This window comes from Sapajus apella, unplaced genomic scaffold (genome assembly GCF_009761245.1).
Source record: "Sapajus apella isolate SASKATOON/1434 unplaced genomic scaffold, GSC_monkey_1.0 scaffold33, whole genome shotgun sequence".
In the NCBI taxonomy this organism is placed as follows: Eukaryota; Metazoa; Chordata; class Mammalia; order Primates; family Cebidae; genus Sapajus; species Sapajus apella.
Genome location: NW_022436973.1, coordinates 8,072,278 through 8,091,984, shown reverse-complemented (window position 1 = coordinate 8,091,984; position 19,707 = coordinate 8,072,278). Strand labels below are relative to the sequence as shown.

The following is a 19,707-nucleotide window of genomic DNA, read 5'->3' as shown; positions in this document are numbered from 1 at the left end:
GGCCTCCCAAAGTGCTGAGATTACAGGTGTGAGCTGCCACACCCAGCTGGGAACAATCTTTGCTTGCTGTCCTTCAGAATCATTGCTTGTTTGAGCTCCTTCACCCAAGCCTCTTTTGATTATCTTGCCCTTTTAATGATTTTCTCCTCTTTAAAAAAATTACTCCATGCATAAAACATAGAAAACAGGAAAGCACAAAAAACAAGTGCCCCGTGATACTATAACCAAAGGGTACTCAGTCAATTCTTTTTTATTAAAAAAAAAAAGGACATTATTTCAGGCTTTAGAAACATTTTCAAGAACAGGACAATTTCTCTAAATATTTATTTACTTACTTCTTTTAGAGATGAGGTCTCACTCTGTCGCCCAGGCTGGAGTATAGTGGCATTATCACAGCTCACTGCAACCTCTTACCCCGGGCTCAAGCGATCCTCCCACCTCAGCCTCCCACGTAGCTAGGACCATGGGTGCACACCAGCATGCAAAAATAATGTTTAACTTTTTTGTAGAGATGGGATCTTGATATGTTGCCCAGGCTGGTCTCGAACTCCTGGCTTCAAGCCATCCTCTCACCTCAGCCTCTCAAAGCACTGGGATTACAGGCCTGAGCCACCACACCCAGCCAACAAAGAATTCTTGAATGCCCCTCACCCAAATTCCCCAAATGTTAACATCAAACTATACTTACTTTATCTCTCTCTCTCTTCTATCTCTGTCTCTCTATATATACATATGTATATATAGAGAGACATATATGTATATATCTTTTTTTTTTTTTTTTAAACAGAGTCTTGCTCTGTCACCCAGGCTGGATGGCACTGGCGTGATCTCAGCTAACTGCAGTCTCTGCCTCCTGGGTTCAGTTATTCTCCTGCCTCAGCCTCCTAAGTAGCTGAAATTGCAGACATGTGCCACCACACCCAACTAATTTTTGTATTTTTGGTAGAGACAGAGTTTCATCATGTTGGCCAAGCTGGTGTCAAACTCCTGACCTCAGGTGATCCTCCTGCCTCAGCCTCCCAAAGTACTGAGATTTTAGGCGTGAACCACCGCGTCTGGCCATATAGGTATATTTCTGAACCCATTTCAGAATAATTTGCTAGCCAATTGTCACCTGGGCCGATGAAAAAAGAAAAAAAATAAGTTGCAGATATTGTGCACTCTTATGTCAGCCTCAATACTTCAGTGTGTAGTTCCTAAAACTCAGGAATTCTACATAAACATTAATTTTTATATGTGCCTTTCTATATTTTTTCTATGCACATATTTATTTATATTTAAATAAGATCATGCATTGTTTTATTTATATTTCTTTATAGTGGCTTGCTTTTCACAGCAAGTTAGCAATAAATATTGTATATAATCTCCTGCCAATAAATATTCTACAACATGATTTGTTGTCAGGCTTTGACAGTAGACACAATGGGTTTCTGGGTGATACAACTCTGCATCACAGAATTAACTGAGCTGTGCTTTTTTGTGTCTAGTCCAATATCAGTGGAAAGCACTGAATAAATGAGTAAAGAGGCAGGGCAGGGGAAAACTCTGAATTCAAATTTAGTCTTTATTCTGTTGCCAGTAGAAAACCAATGAAACTTTTCTAGCAGGAGAGTAAGCCAGTGAAAGCTGCTTTATGGAGATCAATTTGACAGCGTCTGCAGGATGGAGTGAAGGAAGACGAGCTCAGAGCATGAGTCCATAGGTCACTAGGGTAAAGTGATCCCTGGTTTTAAGAGCACAGCTCTGCCCAGGTAGAGCAGAGCCTTTCCCAGCATAATGCATCCTTTTCTCTTACGTGTCTTTCAGAACTGGTTAAAGTCATATGGCTATCTGCTTCCCTATGACTCACGGGCATCTGCGTTGCACTCAGGGAAGGCCTTGCAGTCAGCAGTCTCCACTATGCAGCAGTTTTATGGGATCCCAGTCACCGGTGTGTTGGATCAGACAACGATCGAGTAAGATTTGCGCAGGACATTGTGCCTTTGAACTTCCTGGACTTACATTTGGGTTCACATTTGTGATGGCCTGTGTCCACCCCATGCCCATCCTCCCTTGTCTTTCATTCCTGCAGGGCCATTCTGGGAGAGAAAACCCCAAAGTGCCCTTCCCGATGTGAGTGGGAAGGGATGGAATGCGAGTCCAGCCCTTCCATTAACTTGCCATGTGAACTTGGAGACAAGTTGCTTAACCCTTCTGGACCTCAGTTTCCTTATCAGGACAATGAGGGGCTGGGTTAAAGATGGGCTCTTTGGGTCATGCTCTGGAGTTCCCTGCAATGCACACATTTCACAGGATACAGAAAACTCTCGAATGATAATTAGTTGGCTCCACTTTTTCCATTTCCCAAACATTTGCTGGGTGCCTGCATGTGCCTGTTATCCGGCCCTCCAGAGGCTCACCATTTAGCAACAAATATAGTCGTCTAGCCATACCAGTCTAGAGCTCAGAAGGAAACACCGAGTTTTGGGGAGACACTTAGAAGGTAGAAACACTTAGAAGGTAGAAAAAGTCATGAGGATGGTCACAATCACTCAAGGAGAATATAAAGATTCATGGGCAGGGTGCTAGGGATGGAACCCCACAAAGCCAGCCAAGAAGGGGAGCTGGAGAGGAGGAAGCCTGATGTGATGATGTGAAGCAGTGTTATGATGTCACACGGTGTGCAGTGTCAGTGGGGCCAGCCGCTGCAGAGCTGTCCAACAAGAGCATGGCTGAAAGTCGTCAGCAGGGTTTAGTGACAAAAAGGTTGTTGCTAACCTCAGCAGAATGGTAGAGATGAAGTCAGATTGAAGTGGGAAGAAGCAGAAGTGAAGAATAAAAGTGGCAAGTAGAGGGAAAACATTTAAGAACCTTGACAGGGAGGTAGGAATAAATGGGTAGCAGCTAGAAAGGATGAAGTTTTGTTTTTTTGGTTAAGATGGGAGAGAGTTGACAGGCTTAAACTTGCTTAAGAAAGCTATGAGAGCTGTTTAAGGAGAGCCATTCACATCACTAAAGCATGGAAAAGAGCAGGAGGGAGTTTCCTAAGGAGGTGGGAAGGGAGGGAAGCCTGAGGCAGGTGGAAGGAGCTAGCAGGGCTGGGTGAGGATGCCGGGGAGTTGGTGCCGGGAGGAACAGGAAATGCACCCAGTTGTGGATCAAGGATCAATTTCAGGTAAGTCACTCCTGGACAGAATCATCTCTCTGGGTCTCAGTGTGTTCATTTGCAAAGGGGAGTGTTGGATTATGGCTCTAAATTTTAGATGCCACTTTTTTTTTTTTTTTTATGAGATGGAGTCTCGCTCTGTCTCCCAGGCTGGAGGTCAGTGGCGTGATCTCATGATCAGAGGCGACCTTTGCTTCCAGGGTTCAAGTGATTCTCGTGCCTCAGCCTCCCAAGTGGCTGGGATTACAGGCACACACAACCACGCCTGGTGAATGTTTTTGTATTTTTAGTAGAAATGGGCTTTCACCATGTTGGCCAGGCTGGTCTCCCAACTCCTGACCTCAGGTGATCCGCCCACGTTGGCCTCCCAAAGTGCTAGGATTATAGGCGGGAGCCACCACGCCCAACCTAGATTCCATTATTTTAAGCATCTAAGCTTTTAAAACTTGGTGAGTCTGGGTTTTAGGATCCTAAAATTCTGTGTGAACATTTCCCATTCCTAGGATTCTCTGATTATAAGAGTGTGAACTTCTTGTGATGCTGTGAATACCGTGAACTCCTTGGCCCTGTGGCCTCCAGAGTGGGCTAAAGACAGCCCTGGTTAAAGGCCAGCTGCCTTTCAAAGGGGAGGTTGTTTTGAGGGCTTTGCACAGGCCTCATGGCAGTGCATCCTGGGGCAGGAGCTCTGGCATCTCTGCTGCGGCACCACCTGGCCTCAGGTTTTACTCTGTTCCAAAAAGCCCCAGGCCTGTTGGATGGTGCTCAGAGAGTGGCAGGTGGACAGTGAAAGGAGAAGGCAGAAGGAACGATCGAGGGAAAAGGATGGCCTTTTCTGCTTGCAGTTGTGCCCACACCTCCTTGTATGAAGGCGGGGGAGTTGTGTTCTGGAAGCAGGGGAAGGAGGAAGCAAATCACACTTATTAACCCAAGACCTGAGTTGGGAAGCGTTCGGGGTAGAATATGGAGACCTGAGTTGCAGCTCTAGCTCTGTGACCTTGGGCAATGGCTGCCTTTCCTCCCCTAGGTGCCTTCCAGCTCTAACTTAGCCAGAGGTGGTTCTTGGTTCTCATCCCAGGGACTGTTAATGAAAGGAAGTTAGATTAGCCATTTAAAGTACTGTGTTGTTGGCCGGGCGTGGTGGCTCACATCTGTAATCCCAGCACTTTGGGAGGCCAAGGTGGGGGGATCACAATGTCAGGAGTTCAAGACCAGCCTGCCCAACGTGGTGAAACCCCATCTCTACTAAAAATACAAAAATTAGCCGGGCATAGTGGCACACGCCTGTAATTCCAGGTACTTGGGAGGCTGAGGCAGGGGAATCACTTGAACTCGGAAGGTGGAGGTTGTGGTGAGCCAAGATCGTGCCACTGCGCTCCAGCCTGGGCAACAGAGTGAGACTCCATCTCAAAATAAATAAATAAATAAATAAAGTACTATGTTGGAGAGTCTACCCTGGGTAATGTCACACATCTGTTCATTCACTCATTCATTTGTTCAACAACATGTAGTTCCTCTAGCTCAGCCTTGTGTAAGCACTGACAGAAAAAAAGAAAAGCTCCAGGCTTTGTTAAATTGCATTAATTAATAGTTCATTTTTTCATTCAACTAAGTTCCAGTCCTGCCTTGCTGATATCTATGTTTTGCAAGGTACTGGATTTATCTGTGGATCTTTTCTCTCATCCGGCTACCTCACAGTGTTGTTTTGAGAATCAAACTTTTTTTTTCTTTTTTTTGAGACAAGGCTCGCCCAGGCTGGAGTGTAGTGATGCGATCTTGGCTCACTGTAGCCTCAACTTTCCAAGCTCAGGTGATCCTCCCACCTCAGCCTCCCTAGTAACTGAGACTACAGGAATATGCTACCATGCCTGGCCAACTTTTTGCATTTTTAATAGAGATAGGGTTTTGCCATGTTGCCCAGACTGGTCACAATTTCCTAGGCTCAAGCAATCTGCCTGCCTCAGCTTCCCAAAGTGCTAGAATTATAGGTGTGAGCCACCGCACCTGGCCAAGAATCAAATGTTTTAAAAGAATGTGCCGGGCACAGTGGCTCATGCCTGTAATCCCAGCATTTCGGGGAGGCCAAAGCGGGTGGATCACTTGAGGTTCAGAGTTTGAGACCAGCCTGGCCAACATGGTGAAACCCTGTCTCTACTAAAAATACAAAAATTAGCTGGGCGTGGTGGTGCTGCATGCCTGTAATGCCACCTACTACTCAGGAGGCTGAGGCAGGAGAATTGTATGAACTGGGGAGGCAGAGGTTGCAGTGAGCCAAGATCACACCACTACACTCCAGCCTGGGCAACAGAGCAAGACTCCGTCTTGGAAAAAAGAAAAGAAAAGAAAAGAAAAGAAATCCCCAAACTTGGGTCATTTATAAAGAAAAGAAGTTTAATTGGCTCAGGGTTCCACAGGCTTTACAGGAAGCATGGCTGGGGATGCCTCAGGACACTTTCAATCATAGCAGAAGGCAAAGGGGAAGCAAGCACATCTTCACATGGCAGGAGGAAGGGTAAGAAGGGCAAAGTGCTACACACTGTTAACCAACCAGATCTCATGAGAACTCACTATTATCACAAGAACAGCAAGGGAGAAGTCCGCCCCCATGGTCCAATCACCTCCCACCAGGCCCCGCCTCCAACACTGGGGATTACAATTTGACAGGAGATTGGGGCAGGGACACAAATCAAAACTATATCACCTGCTATAAAGCAGATATCAGGATTTACATAATTTCAGGCACTGGGCTACCTTCTGGGGACATAATGATGAACAGGACATAGTTCCTGTCCTCAATTTACCGTTTATTAGAGGAAACAGACCAATAGATTTTAAATCACAACACAATATATAAGTGCTGCAGAGAATTATGTTCCACATCCCACAGTTGTTTAGCCACTTCATTTTTTTTTTCTCTCTGAGACAGCGTTTCACTCTTGTTGCCCAGACTGGAGTGCAATGGCATGATCTTGGCTCACTGCAACCTCCGCCTCCCAGGTTCAAGCAATTCTCCTGCCTCAGTCTCCCAAGTAGCTGGGATTACAGGTGTCCGCCACCACATCCAGCTCATTTTTTTGTATTTGTAGTAGAGACGGGGTTTCACCATGTTGGCCAGGCTGGTCTCGAACTCCTGACCTCAGGTGATCCACCTGCCTCAGCCTCCCAGAGTGCTGGGATTACAGGCGTGAGCACCGCACCCAGCCTGTTTAGCCACTTCTTGAACAAGTCTAGTGAAAGAGAATTTGCTGTCTTCCATGCTATGCCATTTCTACTGTTGGATAGTTCTGATTCATTCATTCCATCAGTTAGTCAACAATAATTATTGAGCCCCTTCTATGTCAGGTACTGTGCCAGCCCTGGGGATACCAGCAAAGTTCCTGTCCTTAGAATTCGGGGAAAGAGACAAAGAATAAATAAGAAAGCAAATGCATAATCTAAGTTCACGAGTGATAAATCCTGTGAATAAACATTAAGCAAGATAAGCAGATAGCAGTGGACTGGGGACAGGGAAACTATTTTAGATAGAGAGGATGAGGAAGTCCTCTCTGAAGGGGTAATATTTGAGCAGAGACTTTAATGAAGTAAGGAAACAAAGCACATGCAAAAGAAGAGTGTTGCAAGTAGAGGGAACAGCAATGCAAAGACCCTGGCATGGGAATAGGCTTAGCATGATTCAAGGAACAGCAGGAAGGTTGCCATGACTGGAGCAAAGGATATAAGGGGAAAAGGGTGATGATGTTCTTGGACAGGTATGCAGGGGCTGGATCACGTGGAGTTTTGTGGGCCAGGATGACGGAGTCTCGCTCTGTTGCCCAGGCTGGAGTGCAGTGGCTCGATCTCAGCTCACTGCAACCTCCATCTCTCAGGTTCAAGCAATTCTCCTGCCTCAGCCTCCTGAGTAGCTGGGATTACAGGTGTGAGCCACTGCAGCTGGATAATTTTTTTTTTTTTTGTATTTTTAGTAGAGATGGGGTTTCACCATGCTGGCCAAGCTGGTCTTGAACTCCTGACCTCAGGTGATCCACACACCTCGGTCTCCCAAAGTGCTGGGATTATAGACGTGAGCCACCATGCCCAGCTAAAGAGTTTGAATTTTATTCTGGGTGTTCAGGGAAGTCGTTGGAGGCTCTTAACCTGGGCATGCTGTGCTCTGATTGCATTTACAGAGCATTTTCACATGTACTTCGTCCCTGAAGACTCACCGCCACCTAAGAACGACAAGAACTATAGTTCTCATGTTGCAGATGAGGAAACTGAGGCTCACAGTGGTTCCGTCACTTGCCTGGGGGGGTCCTAGGACTAGCGGTGGAGCTGAAACTTATGTATTAAGCCCATGTATTCTGATTCTCAGTCTTTATACAGCTGTGTTTCCTCATATGATTGTAAGTGCATGAATTAATGAATTAATCACTCAATCATGTTCCTGTTGGGGTCCATCTGAGCCAGGGTCCCAGAGTGTAGGTTGAGAATAAACATTGCTTTCCAGACTGGAGCTGGGGAATATGCAATCCCTTCCTACAGTGTTCAGTGGCCACAGTGCATATGGATATGTGTGTGTGTCCTTTCTCTGCCCAGGTGGATGAAGAAACCCCGATGTGGTGTCCCTGATCATCCCCACCTAAGCCGTAGGCGGAGAAACAAGCGCTATGCCCTGACTGGACAGAAGTGGAGGCAAAAACACATCACCTACAGGTGCTTGGACTCCCTCTCTTCCTCCCTGGCTTTGGTGCCACCCTCACTCTGTTTTTCCTGGTCTGAGTTTCAAAGGCTTACGATGTAGGTGGGCCTGGGGATGAGGCTCACAATATACGCCAAGGGCCAGGCATGTGGGCACCGGCACCAGGTGCTGAGAGCCTGTGACTTTGTCCTCCTTGTGGCTTCCACAGGATGCTGTGACTCCAACCTCAGGTTTATTTGGTCCTCTGGGGGCTCCCAGTTGTGTTCTGTTTAGATGCCTGTAGTTTTTAAGTTACAGAAAGTGGGGTATAAATGGTTTAGTAACTTTCAGCTGTGATAAAGAACCATAGCTTGCAATGAGCTGTGATCACGCCACTGCACTGCAGCCTGGGTGACAGAGTGAGACTCTGTCTCCAAAACAAAACGAAAACCACAAAACAAAACACACAAAACCATGGCTTAATTCATTCTCCTTATTACTGCCTGCCAAACCCCATTCCCTCTGATATGGATCCTTCCACCCCAAAATCCACCTGATGGACTTCACCTGAGATTCCCAACACAGAGTTCCAGTTGTGTCTTAAGGAGTATAAAGAACTGGGACCTGAATCATAACCATGTCATCCTTGATTCTCTGGGAGAACCAAGGGCAGAGCAGGATTCGTCTCCAAGTCAGACTAGTGGCCCAAGAACAGAGATGATGATGCAGCCCATCACAGCAGACTCGGCACCAGAGTGGGGCTGGGGCAAGGGCCAGGCACTGGGAAGGCTCAGGTGGGTGCTGCCTGGCACTTCTCAAGGCTCTCCTGTCATCTCAGGTGGATCCCTTGGATGTAGAGGCAGGATCTAAGACAGAGATCCTTAGAGTTGAACTAAGGGCTCTCCTGCTGACAAGTGCTCCCTACAGAAAGGGATTTTTTTTTTTTTTTTTTGCAGAAATCTGACAAGAGAAGGGAGCTTAAGAATCTGGGTTAGAAGCTGAATAGACCCTTGGGTCTTTTGAAGGGGGAGAGTGGACCAAGAGAAAGAAGCATTGGGTTCTAACCTAACGCTGACCTTAACTTCTATCACTCAGCCTCTCTGGGCCTTGGTTCCCTTACATATGGAGTAGCTAGAATAATCCATGCCCCAATATGAACACAGTAACACTAAATAGCCAAATCTGTAATGGATTAAATCAGATACCAGCCAGCTTCTAGGTAGACAAGCAGTAGTTGGTGCCAAAGTTTCTTTGTTTGTTTGTTTTTTTGAGACAGTCTCACTCTTGTCCCCAGGCTGGAATGCAATAACACGATCCTGCCGGGCGCGGTGGCTCAAGCCTGTAATCCCAGCACTTTGGGAGGCAGAGGCGGGTGGATCACGAGGTCAAGAGATCGAGACCATCCTGGTCAACACGGTGAAACCCCGTCTCTACTAAAAATACAAAAAATTAGCTGGGCATGGTGGTGTGTGTCTGTAATCCCAGCTACTCAGGAGGCTGAGGCAGGAGAATTGCCTGAACCCAGGAGGTGGAGGTTGCGGTGAGCTGAGATCGCGCCATTGCACTCCAACCTGGGTAACATGAGTGAAACTCCGTCTCAAAAAAAAAAAAAAAAAAAAAAAATAGCACAATCCTGGCTCACTGCAACTTCCACCACCCAGGTTCAAGTGATTCCTCTGCCTCAGCCTCCTTAGTAGCTAGGATTACAGGTGCCTGCCACCATACCTGGCTAATTCTTGTACTTCTAGTAGAGATGGGGTTTCTCCATGTTGGCCCGGCTGGTCTCAAACACCTGACCTTAGGTGATATGCCTGCCTCAGCCTCCCAAAGTGTTTGGGGATTACAGGCATAAGTCACCATCCCCAGCCAGTGCCAAAAATTTTTTAAAGAGATTTTTCACTTAAACTCCTCTCCATTATTTGAATATTTTTATAACTTTTATAAATGAACATATTTTGTATGAGGAAAAAAAACTTAAAATTCAGAAAATTCTATCTACCAATTTATTTCTTTTTCTTTTTTTTCTTTCTTTTTTTTTTTTTTTTTGAGACAGAGTATCACTCTGTTACCTAGGCTGGAGTGCAATGGTGCAATCTTGGCTCACTGCAACCTCCACCTCCCAAGTTCCAGCAGTTATCTTGTTGTTTTAGCTTCCAGAGTAGCTGGGATTATAGGCACACACGACCATGCCTGGCTAATGTATGTACCTTTAGTAGAGACAGGGTTTCACCATGTTGGCTAGGCTGGTCCCCAACTCCTGACCTCAAGTGATCTGTCCGCCTTGGCCTCCCAAAGTGCTGGGATTACAGGCATGAGCCACTGCACCTGGCCCTAATTTGCTTTTCTCAACAAACTGGAGTGGAATCCTTTATTCAACACAAGTTTTGCTGGAGATCAAATGGAAAACACTGAATAAAGCAAAGCCATCTGACTGAGGCAGGGTGGGGATCCAGAGCTCTGCCTACTCCGCCTCTTCTTCGACCCCTGGGGCAGCTCAGCAGAATTCTAGGGTTCAAAATCAGATCTCTGAGCCACATTGTCTCAGATTACCCATTTGAGCTCTGCTAGTCTCTGACTCTCTGATCTTGCCTAATGACCCTCCCCTCTCTCACCAGCATTCACAACTATACCCCAAAAGTGGGTGAGCTAGACACGCGGAAAGCTATTCGCCAGGCTTTTGATGTGTGGCAGAAGGTGACTCCACTGACCTTTGAAGAGGTGCCATACCATGAGGTCAAAAGCGACCGGAAGGAGGCAGACATCATGATATTTTTTGCTTCTGGTTTCCATGGCGACAGCTCCCCATTTGATGGAGAAGGGGGATTCCTGGCCCATGCCTACTTCCCTGGCCCTGGGATTGGAGGAGACACCCACTTTGATTCCGATGAGCCATGGACTCTAGGAAATGCCAACCATGACGGTAAGGCCATGAGGGGACAGGGGTCAGTTTTAGCTGCTCAGTTGTTGGGAATGAACTTGGAGGACACCTTAGATGAGCTTCCTGCTTTCTGGAGCCTCTCGTCCGAGAACTGAGACCATAAGAGGGTGGGAACTGTGATTTATAATATTCAACATTCGATCCACCAGGGCCAGGGCCATGGAGATGAGTCAGATCACTTAGAAGATAGTCCAGTTGGCAGGAGGAAAGTAAGGTTAGACTATGAGTAAGAAGAGAAAGTAATGGACCAGAGGCTGAAGGAAAAAGTTAAAAGGGGCCAGGCGCAGTGGCTCACACCTGTAACCCCAGCACTTTGGGAGGCCGAGCAGGCAGATCACCTGAGGTCAGGAGTTTAGACCAGCCTGACCAACATGATGAAACCCTGTCTCTACTAAAAATTCAAAAATTAGCTGGGTGTGGTGGCAGGTGCCTATAATCCCAGCAACTAAGGAGGCTGAGGCATGAGAATCGCTTGAACCCAGGAGGCGGAGGTTGCAGTGAGCCGAGATCACATCATTGCACTCCAGCCCAGGCGACAAGAGTGAAATTCCATCCCAAAAAAAAAAAAAAATGTTTAAAAGGTGTTAAAGCTGAACGTGGGGTCTGAAAGTAGTAGGCTCTGGCCTGAATGATGAAGGCTCCAAAAGCCATCTTATGAACAACACAACTGGCTCTCTCCTTTGTCAGCCTCACAGGTGAGTAGTAGCCCCTGCAATTATTCTGGCATCCCTGGATAATTTGCCCTGCACCACTATGGTTCAATGAATATTTATGGAGGCAGAGTCAATACCGTGCAGCAATAGTAATGATACCTTGCAGGGTGCCAAAGAGTTCCTCGTCAGTATTACTCACAAGGCACCTGCTTAGTACGTAGGCAAGTGTACATTATTATACCCATTTTTAAGATGAAGAGTTGGGGCTCAAATGGCATAGCTGAAAGGTGGCAGTGCAGGCATCAACCCCAGGTTCAATTATTGGCTGTTGTGATACGCTCAGTCTCCTCATCTGCAAAGTGAGGGGCTGGATTAGGTGATTGCTAAAGCCCTTCCAACTCTAATGAACATGATACAATGTCTTACAAAGAGCAGGGGGAGCTGACGTTTAAAAAAAAATGGTACGATTTAGTCAGGCGTGGTGGCACGCGCCTGTAATCCCAGCTACTTGGGAGGCTAAAGCAGGAGAATCACTTGAACCTGGGAGGTGGAGGTTGTGGTAAGCTGAGATGGTGCCACTGCACTCCAGCCTGGGTGACAGAGTGAGACTCCTTCTCAAAAAAAAAAAAAAAAGGCATAATCTCCAGCCTGGGTGACAAATCAAAACTCCATCTAAAAAAAAAAAGGCATGAGCTCCATCCTCTGGCAGTCCAGTGTCAGTCTAGCAGGGGAGGTAGGTGTGCACATAAGTAACCCTGTCACAGACAGACTCTACCCAAGGCTGTACCAAGAAAGAGGTACCAAGAAAACACAGTAGGAGTTTGGAGGAAAGAGGGGCAGAGGAGTCTGGCTTTTGGATTATAATAGATGACAATTAGTGGGTATGGTGATGTTCTAAAGCCCGTGCCAAGTGCTTGCCACACATTATGTGTGGCAACTATTATATCTATTAAATATATTGTAATATGTAATTACATTTATACATTAATATATGTATAAATATATAAAAATGTAAAATTATTATAAGTAAATATTGTCATGTTCATTTTACAGATAGGTAAACTGAGATATAGAGAAACATCCAGTAACCTACCTAAGGTCCCATAGTTGGTGAATGGTGAAATAAGGCTTTGAACCTGGGGACTGTGGCCCTGCAGCCCATGCTTTTAGCCATCAGGCTGAGCTTCCATGGTTCTCAAACTGTAGGGCACACCAGAATCACCTAGAAACCATTTTTTAAAATGCAGGTTTCAGGCCAGACATGGTGGCTCATGCCGGTAATCCCAGCACTTTGGGAGGCCGAGGCAGGCAGGTCACCTGAGGTCAGGAGCTTGAGATGAGCCTGGCCAACAAGGTGAAACCTTGTCTCTACTAAAAATACAAAACTTAGCTGGGCGTGGTGGTGTGACCCTGCAATCCCAGCTACTCAGGAGGCTGAGAAGGAGGATCGCTTGAACCCGGAAGGCAGAGGTTGCAGTGAGCAGGGATCGCACACTGCACTCCAGCCTGGGCAACAGAGTGAGACTCCATCTCAAAATAGAAAAAGAATGCAGATTCCAGGATCCTAATCGTGTCATTCTGACTCTCTGGATCCAGGATAGGGCCTGGGAATCTGCAATTGGTCTAATAAATTCCCGAGGGGCTTCTGATGCAGGTGTTCCATCACCATGAGAAATGCCATCTTAATACCTAGAGTTTTCCTACCTGGCCTGATTGTAAGAACCAGTGGGGATTCCTGCTATAAATGTGGACTCCCAGGCCCTTCCCACAGAGATCCTGACTTAAGCTGAAGTTCCATGCTTGGGAAACACCGGGGATCCTTTTTTCCTGCCCAGCGGCTGCTCCAGACTGAGAGCAGACTCTCAAAGCTTGTGTCCTCAGAGGCCATGTTTGGTGTCTAGTTGGGGATCACCCCCTTGAGAACACTTCATATCATTGCACGGATCAGGGGTTATCTGTCAAAGGTTAGATCTTTGGCAAAGGTGGTTTAGCCACGGCTCAGCCTAGGCAAAGTCATGGACCTGTTAAATTGTTCTTGGTCCTCTTCGTTCTTCAGATTTTTGTCCCCTTTCCTATCGAACTCCATTTCCTTTGCCCTGGTATCTCTCGTGTGTGTCCTGCATGTATTTCCTGGATCTCTGAGTACCTATTCTTTATCTCATTCTTATTTTTGGATCGGTGTCAATGAATGGCTGTCTGTGCTAACTGATAAGATGTGAGAAGAAGAGAACTAACATTTTTGAGGCCTTGTTACGTGCCAGGCACTGTTAGCAGATAAGGTTTTAGTTATATTCCTGATAGAGACAAATGAATGTTCAAAGAGTTGTTCAGAGGAGGCACCGGGAAGACACTCCCACTCCTCTGCCCTCACCTTCTGCCCAGCACTGGGGCTGTGCACTTCCCACACCTGCTCCTCATTTTTGCAAAACTTGCTGGACCCAGCTCCCAAATCCCAAGAGCTGGTGGTGTGTGTGGGAAGGACCTGGGACCTGTGGACGGGCACGATCCCAGCACCTCTCCTGTCTGTCCCATCCCAGCTTTCATGAGAGACTGCCAATCCTGATAGAAATTCCAAGATGACTAATGTCTTCTTTGGACAAGAATCAGGACTCTGCTCTGTTCTGGAAAGCCAAGCATAACCTATCCAGACGCAGCTCAGGATCACAGCAATCAACCCTGGGCTCATGAACTGGAATGCAGTGAAGGCAGGTTTTGGGCAAGAGGAAAGGAACCAAAATTTATCGAGCATCCATATATTATCTCGTTTAATTTCCACATAGAGTCAGCAAGGGAGTGGCATTTCCTAGGAACTTTTTGAACTTACAAGCTTACTTCTTTTTTCTAAACTCTCATCATGGAAAATTTCAAACTCACAAAAGCAGGAAGAATGATTCTATGATCTCCCAGGTACCTATCACCTGCCTCAGCAATTATCAACATTGTGGCATTCCTATTTTATCCACCTTTTTTTGGCTGATGTATTTTAAAGAAAATCTCAGGCATAATATCATTTCACCTTTAAATACTTTAGTATATACCTCTAACAGATAAAGGCTAATTTTTAACATAACCATACAATCATTATCGAACCCAACAAAATTAACGATAATTTAAAAAAATCTAATACCCAGTTTGAGTTCACTTTCCCAAAGTACTTCAATAATATCTCTCTTTTTTTTTTTTTTTTTTTTTTTTTTTGAGACAGAGTCTCACTCTGTTGCCCAGTGCTATAGCACAATCTTGGCTTACTGCAACCTCTGCTTCCTGGGTTCAAGGGATTCTCCTCAGCCTCCCAAGTAGCTGGGATTACAAACACACACCACCACACTCAGCTAATTTTTGTATTTTTAATAGAGATGGGGTTTCACCATGCTGGCCAGGATGGTCTTGATCTCCTGACCTCGTGACCACCCACCTCGGCATCCCAAAGTGCTGGGATTACAGGCGTGAGCCACTGCGCCCAGCCTCAGAAATGTCTTTTACAGTTGTTTGCTTGAATCAGGATCCAAACAAGATCCACACATCAGACATGGCTAACGTGTCTCTTAAAGCCCTTTTTATTTAAAACACCCCCGCCCTACACACACGTTTCCCTCCATATATTTATTGAGGAAACTGGGTCATGTGTCCTGAGCATAATCATTTGGCTTGACTAGAATCAAGTTCACTTTTAATATGTTTCTCTTCCCCATAATTCCTAAATGTTGTTCATTAGATCTACAGGCCTGACTAGATTCAAGTTCAATTTTTTGGCAAGAATACTTCCTAGGTGGTGCTAGTACTTCCTATTCACCGCATCAGCAAACACATATGATGCAGACTGTCCCACTTTCAGCAATGCTGAGGTCAAGCATTTGCTTCAGGTTGTGTCAGCCTGACCCAACCATTATACAATTCACCTGGAAAACTTAAAAAAAAAAAAAAAAAAAAAAAAAAAGCCGGGCGCGGTGGCTCAAGCCTGTAATCCCAGCACTTTGGGAGGCCGAGGCGGGTGGATCACGAGGTCAAGAGATCGAGACCATCCTGGTCAACACGGTGAAACCCCATCTCTACTAAAAATACAAAAAATCAGCTGGGCATGGTGGCGCGTGCCTGTAATCCCAGCGACTCAGGAGGTTGAGGCAGGAGAATTGCCTGAACCCAGGAGGCGGAGGTTGCGGTGAGCCGAGATCGCGCCATTGCACTCTAGCCTGGGTAAAAAGAGCGAAACTCCGTCTCAAAAAAAAAAAAAAAAAAAAAAAAAAGGAAAAAGAAAAAACATTGCCTACATCCCAACCCAAACCTGAATCAGAATACCTTCCCCATTTCCTCCATGTATTTAAAAGGCTCCCCTGGGCCAGGTGCAGTGGTTCATGCCTGTAATCCCAGCACTTCAGGAGGCTGAGGCGGGTAGATCACCTGAGGTCAGGAGTTTGAGACCAGCCTGGCCAACACAGCAAAACCCTGTCTCTACTAAAAATACAAAAATTAGCCAGGCGTGGAGGCATGTACCTGTAATCCCAGCTACTTGGGAGGCTGAGGCTTGAAGGAGAATCGCTTGAACCTGGGGGCTGAGGCTGAGATTGCAGTGAGCTGAGATCACACCACTGCACTCCAACCTGGGGGAGAGTAAGGCCCTGTTCTCAAAAATAAATAATAAATAAAAATAAAATGCTCCCCTGGAGAACCACTGGGTCATAAGGGTGGTTCTGCTTCCCCACTTAGGTGGAGTCTGAGTGAAGGGGCAAGCTAGCCCATCCCACCTTTAAGCTGGTTCCTGGGGCTACTTTCAGACATCTTCTGCCTTCGTTTCTTTCAAATGAGTCAAGCAGTGAAGTCAGCAGATAGTCACTAAGCTCTGCAGGGGAGGGTGCCCAGCCCTGCCTTGCTCCTGCGTAGGGAAAGGTGACAGGACAAGAGAGTCATCCTGACCCAGCCCTGCTGCACAGAGTGGGGCCCTCCACATTGACCTCACAGACTTCCCCCATCCCTGCCCTGGGATGCCAACTGGCAGGGATTATCATCAGCACTTTACAGATGAGGAAAGTGGATTTCTGAACCGGGTGCACCTGTGGTCCAAGTACTCGGGAGGATGAGGCAGGAGGATGAGGCAGGAGCATGGCTTGAGCCCAGGTGTTTTGAGACTAGCCCAAGCAACATAGCAAATAGCAAGACCCTGTCTTAAAAAAAAAATACAGGCCAGTGCAGTGGCTCACACCTGTAATCTCAGCACTTTGGGAGGCTGAGGCAGGTGGATCACTTGAGGCCAGGAGTTCAAGACCAGCCTGGCCAACATAGTAAAACCGTGTCTATGAAAAATACAAAAATTAGTTGGGTGTGGTGACATATGCCTGTAATTTCAGCTTCTTGGGAGGTTGAGGCAGGAGAGTCGCTTGAACCCAGGAGGTGGAGGTTGCAGTGAGCCGAGATTACACCATTACACTCTAGCCTGGGCAACAGAGCAAGATTCTGTCTCAAAAAAAAAAAAAAAAATACAATAAAAAATAGGAAATTTACCCAGTTGGAAAGTGGCCGAGCCAGGTGTGACCCCAGGACTCTGCATTTTTATGTCACCCCAGGTGGTTCTGCTGCAGGTGGTCCAGGTGTTTCCCTTGGGAAAATACTGTGCTTTTGGCACTGTTCCATCTTGGGTGCTGTCACCTTGCTCTTCAACACAAGCTTATCCTCAAGGAACCCACAGTCCTGGGTGGCAAGCATGTGCACAAGCATGTGCTCACACACAGCTCAACAGGACCCTGCTAATGAAGGGTAATACTTCTGTGCCAGGAGCCGGTATGAGTGCATTACACACTCTGCCTCATTCATCTTCACCCCCATCCCTATGACCAAGGTGCCATTGTTCCTTCTAGCTTCCAGAGGAAGAAATTTAAAATGTCACACTGCTAGGACATGGCAGAGCTGGGATTCAAAACCAGCCAGTCTGGCTCCCAGAGACTGCACTCCTGACCACTCTGCTTCCCTGCTTCTCACGCACTTAAAGAGTGAAGGCCAGGCTGGGCATGGTGGCTCATGCCTGTAATCCCAGCACTTTGGGAGGCCAAGGCAGGTGGATCACGAGGTCAGGAGATCAAGACCATCCCGGCCAACATGGTGAAACCCTATCTCTACTGAAATATAAAAAATTATCCAGGCATGGTGACGCACGCCTATAGTCCCAGCTACTCAGGAGGCTGAGGCAGAGGAATCGCTTGAACCCAGGAGGCAGAGGTTGCAGTGAGCTGAGATCATGCCACTGTACTCCAGCCTGGCAACAGAGCAAGACTGCTTCGCAAAAAAAAAAAAAAAAAAAAAAAAAAAAATAGAATGACGACCCTAATAGCCTCCTGCCCGTGGAGCATGGGGTCCTCATAGCAGGCCTCTCCTTCTCACACCTCTGCCTTCACCTCACGAGCTCAGGGAGTTCTGCCCCTGCCCCACTCCCTCCCAAGGGGTCTCTTGGGTTTCTGTGTGGCAGGATGCCGGCTCCCTGGCTCTTCCCTTCCCTTTGGTTCCTGGACCCAACCCACAGGCCTCTTTCCTTTAAGCGGTTACTCATGTTCTCTGCAGACCCAGCACAGGGGTTAAAAGAGCAAGAGATGAGGCTGTGGACAAAGGTTTCGAGTCTCCCATGGTGCTCAGAGCCCTGTTCCCTGGTTCCCAGATGAGCTCCCTGTGGACAGCCCCTGGGGAAGAGCCTGCTCAGGAGACAGAAGCCCTGACCACCTTGTCCCAGGTCATAGAACAGCCCAGGAGCAGAGCCAGAACTGGACCCCAGGAAGCAGAGCGGCCTTCCGCTGGCTCTAGCAGTTGCCTTTGGGATGGAGCTCAGAGATGAGCTCACCCTTCCCTGCTGCCAGAGGGGCCAGGACCTGAGGAAGGAGCTGGGGGCGGCCTGGCCCTCTCATGCCAGCAGAAGGCCAGCCCCAGGCTTTTGGCCAACCTTGCACTGATCTTGCCCATCCCCATTCCTTTCCATTGCTCAAAGGCAGCTTCACCAAAGACACTGGTGATGTCAGTATTGTGGCAGGCATGTACTGCCCTTGGCCTGGGTCTACCACATGGGGTTCTTCTCTCTTCCAGAGACCTAAGCCAGGAAGACCAAATAATCCTCACCCACATGTGACGCTAGGCTAGGTTGGAGTAGAACAACTTGCCAGTGACGCCTGGGCCAAAGTGGGCAGTAGGACTCCTGACCGCCTCCTAGGCTCCTAGCAGCCTCCCTGGACTTAAAGGTGGCAGGAATGGGCCGAGCCATGCCTTAGGGCCAGGAGACAAGAGGCAGGGCTCACAGGGCTACAAATGCCAGAGGTCAAGGCAAGCAAGAGTCTGAAACTGGGCAGATGGGAGTCAGGACTGTTGGTCCAATGGCCTGTCAACTCCCTGCCCCCTGCATTTTGTTCCCCAAAGCTACAGTCACTTAATCCCCCTAAGTTCAGGCCTCCTTGTCCTGTCCTAGGCATAATATAGAAGCTCAGGGGAGTTGGCTTTCAGAGGATCTGGTTGCTGGTGCTCCACTGGCCTTGTGCTTCCTTTCTGGTCAGTGGGCTTCTTCCAGTCACCCAGCTTCTGTCTGATATAGGATTACAACAGCTGCCATTCTGTGCCACGCCACATACTTCGTGTGTATCTTATTCAACCTCACATAGCCCGGTGAGGTAGGTCTGATGCCTCCATTTTATGAGTGAGGACATTGAGGCTTAGGGGTAGAAGCCTACTGGCCATATTCACAGACTGGCAGGGGGAATGAAGGTGATCTGTCCTGCTCAGGGGCCTGAGCTCATAACCACAGTGCCACAGAGCTGCCTCAGTTCCACTCTCAGGATCCTCTGTCCCATTTCCAGGACCTGGATTGTGTTTTCACCTACACTCGAATCACTGCCTTAATCTTGGCCAACAGTTCCCTTCCTTCAGAACTGAGGTCCTGCAGAGAGCTGCCCACATCCAGGCCCCACCTGCCCGGAGTCTCCTGAAGCTGACTGCCAGTCTGCCAACCCTAGGACTTGCTCTCTTTGTCCCCATTCCCTCCACCTGCGCTCAGGGCCTTTTTATTATTATTATTTTCTGAGATGGAGTCTCACTCTGTTGCCCAGGCTGGAGTGCAGTGGCGCAATCTCAGCTCACTGCAACCTACACCTCCTAGGATCAAGCAATTCTCCTGCCTCTGCCTTCCATGTAGCTGGGATTACAGGCATGTGCCACCATGCCCTGCTAATTTTTTGTATTTCTAGTAGAGATGGGGTTTCACCATGTTGGCCAGGCTGGTCTCAAACTCCTGACCTCAAGTGATCTGCCCGCCTCAGCCTTCCAAAGTGCTGGGTTTACAGGTGTGAGCCACCGA

The 19,707-nt window shown here is 47.5% G+C and overlaps 1 protein-coding gene across 1 annotated transcript in view; it reads left to right on the top strand.

The window, feature by feature from the left end:
* Positions 1 to 19,707, top strand: part of MMP24 (matrix metallopeptidase 24) — a 51,149-nt gene that overhangs the window by 18,230 nt on the left and 13,212 nt on the right. The window contains exons 2-4 of the mRNA XM_032295147.1: positions 1,807 to 1,955; positions 7,718 to 7,834; positions 10,415 to 10,719. Coding sequence (XP_032151038.1) covers positions 1,900 to 1,955; positions 7,718 to 7,834; positions 10,415 to 10,719 — 478 coding nt within the window. The 5' untranslated portion in view covers positions 1,807 to 1,899. The remainder of the gene's footprint in view (positions 1 to 1,806; positions 1,956 to 7,717; positions 7,835 to 10,414; positions 10,720 to 19,707) is intronic.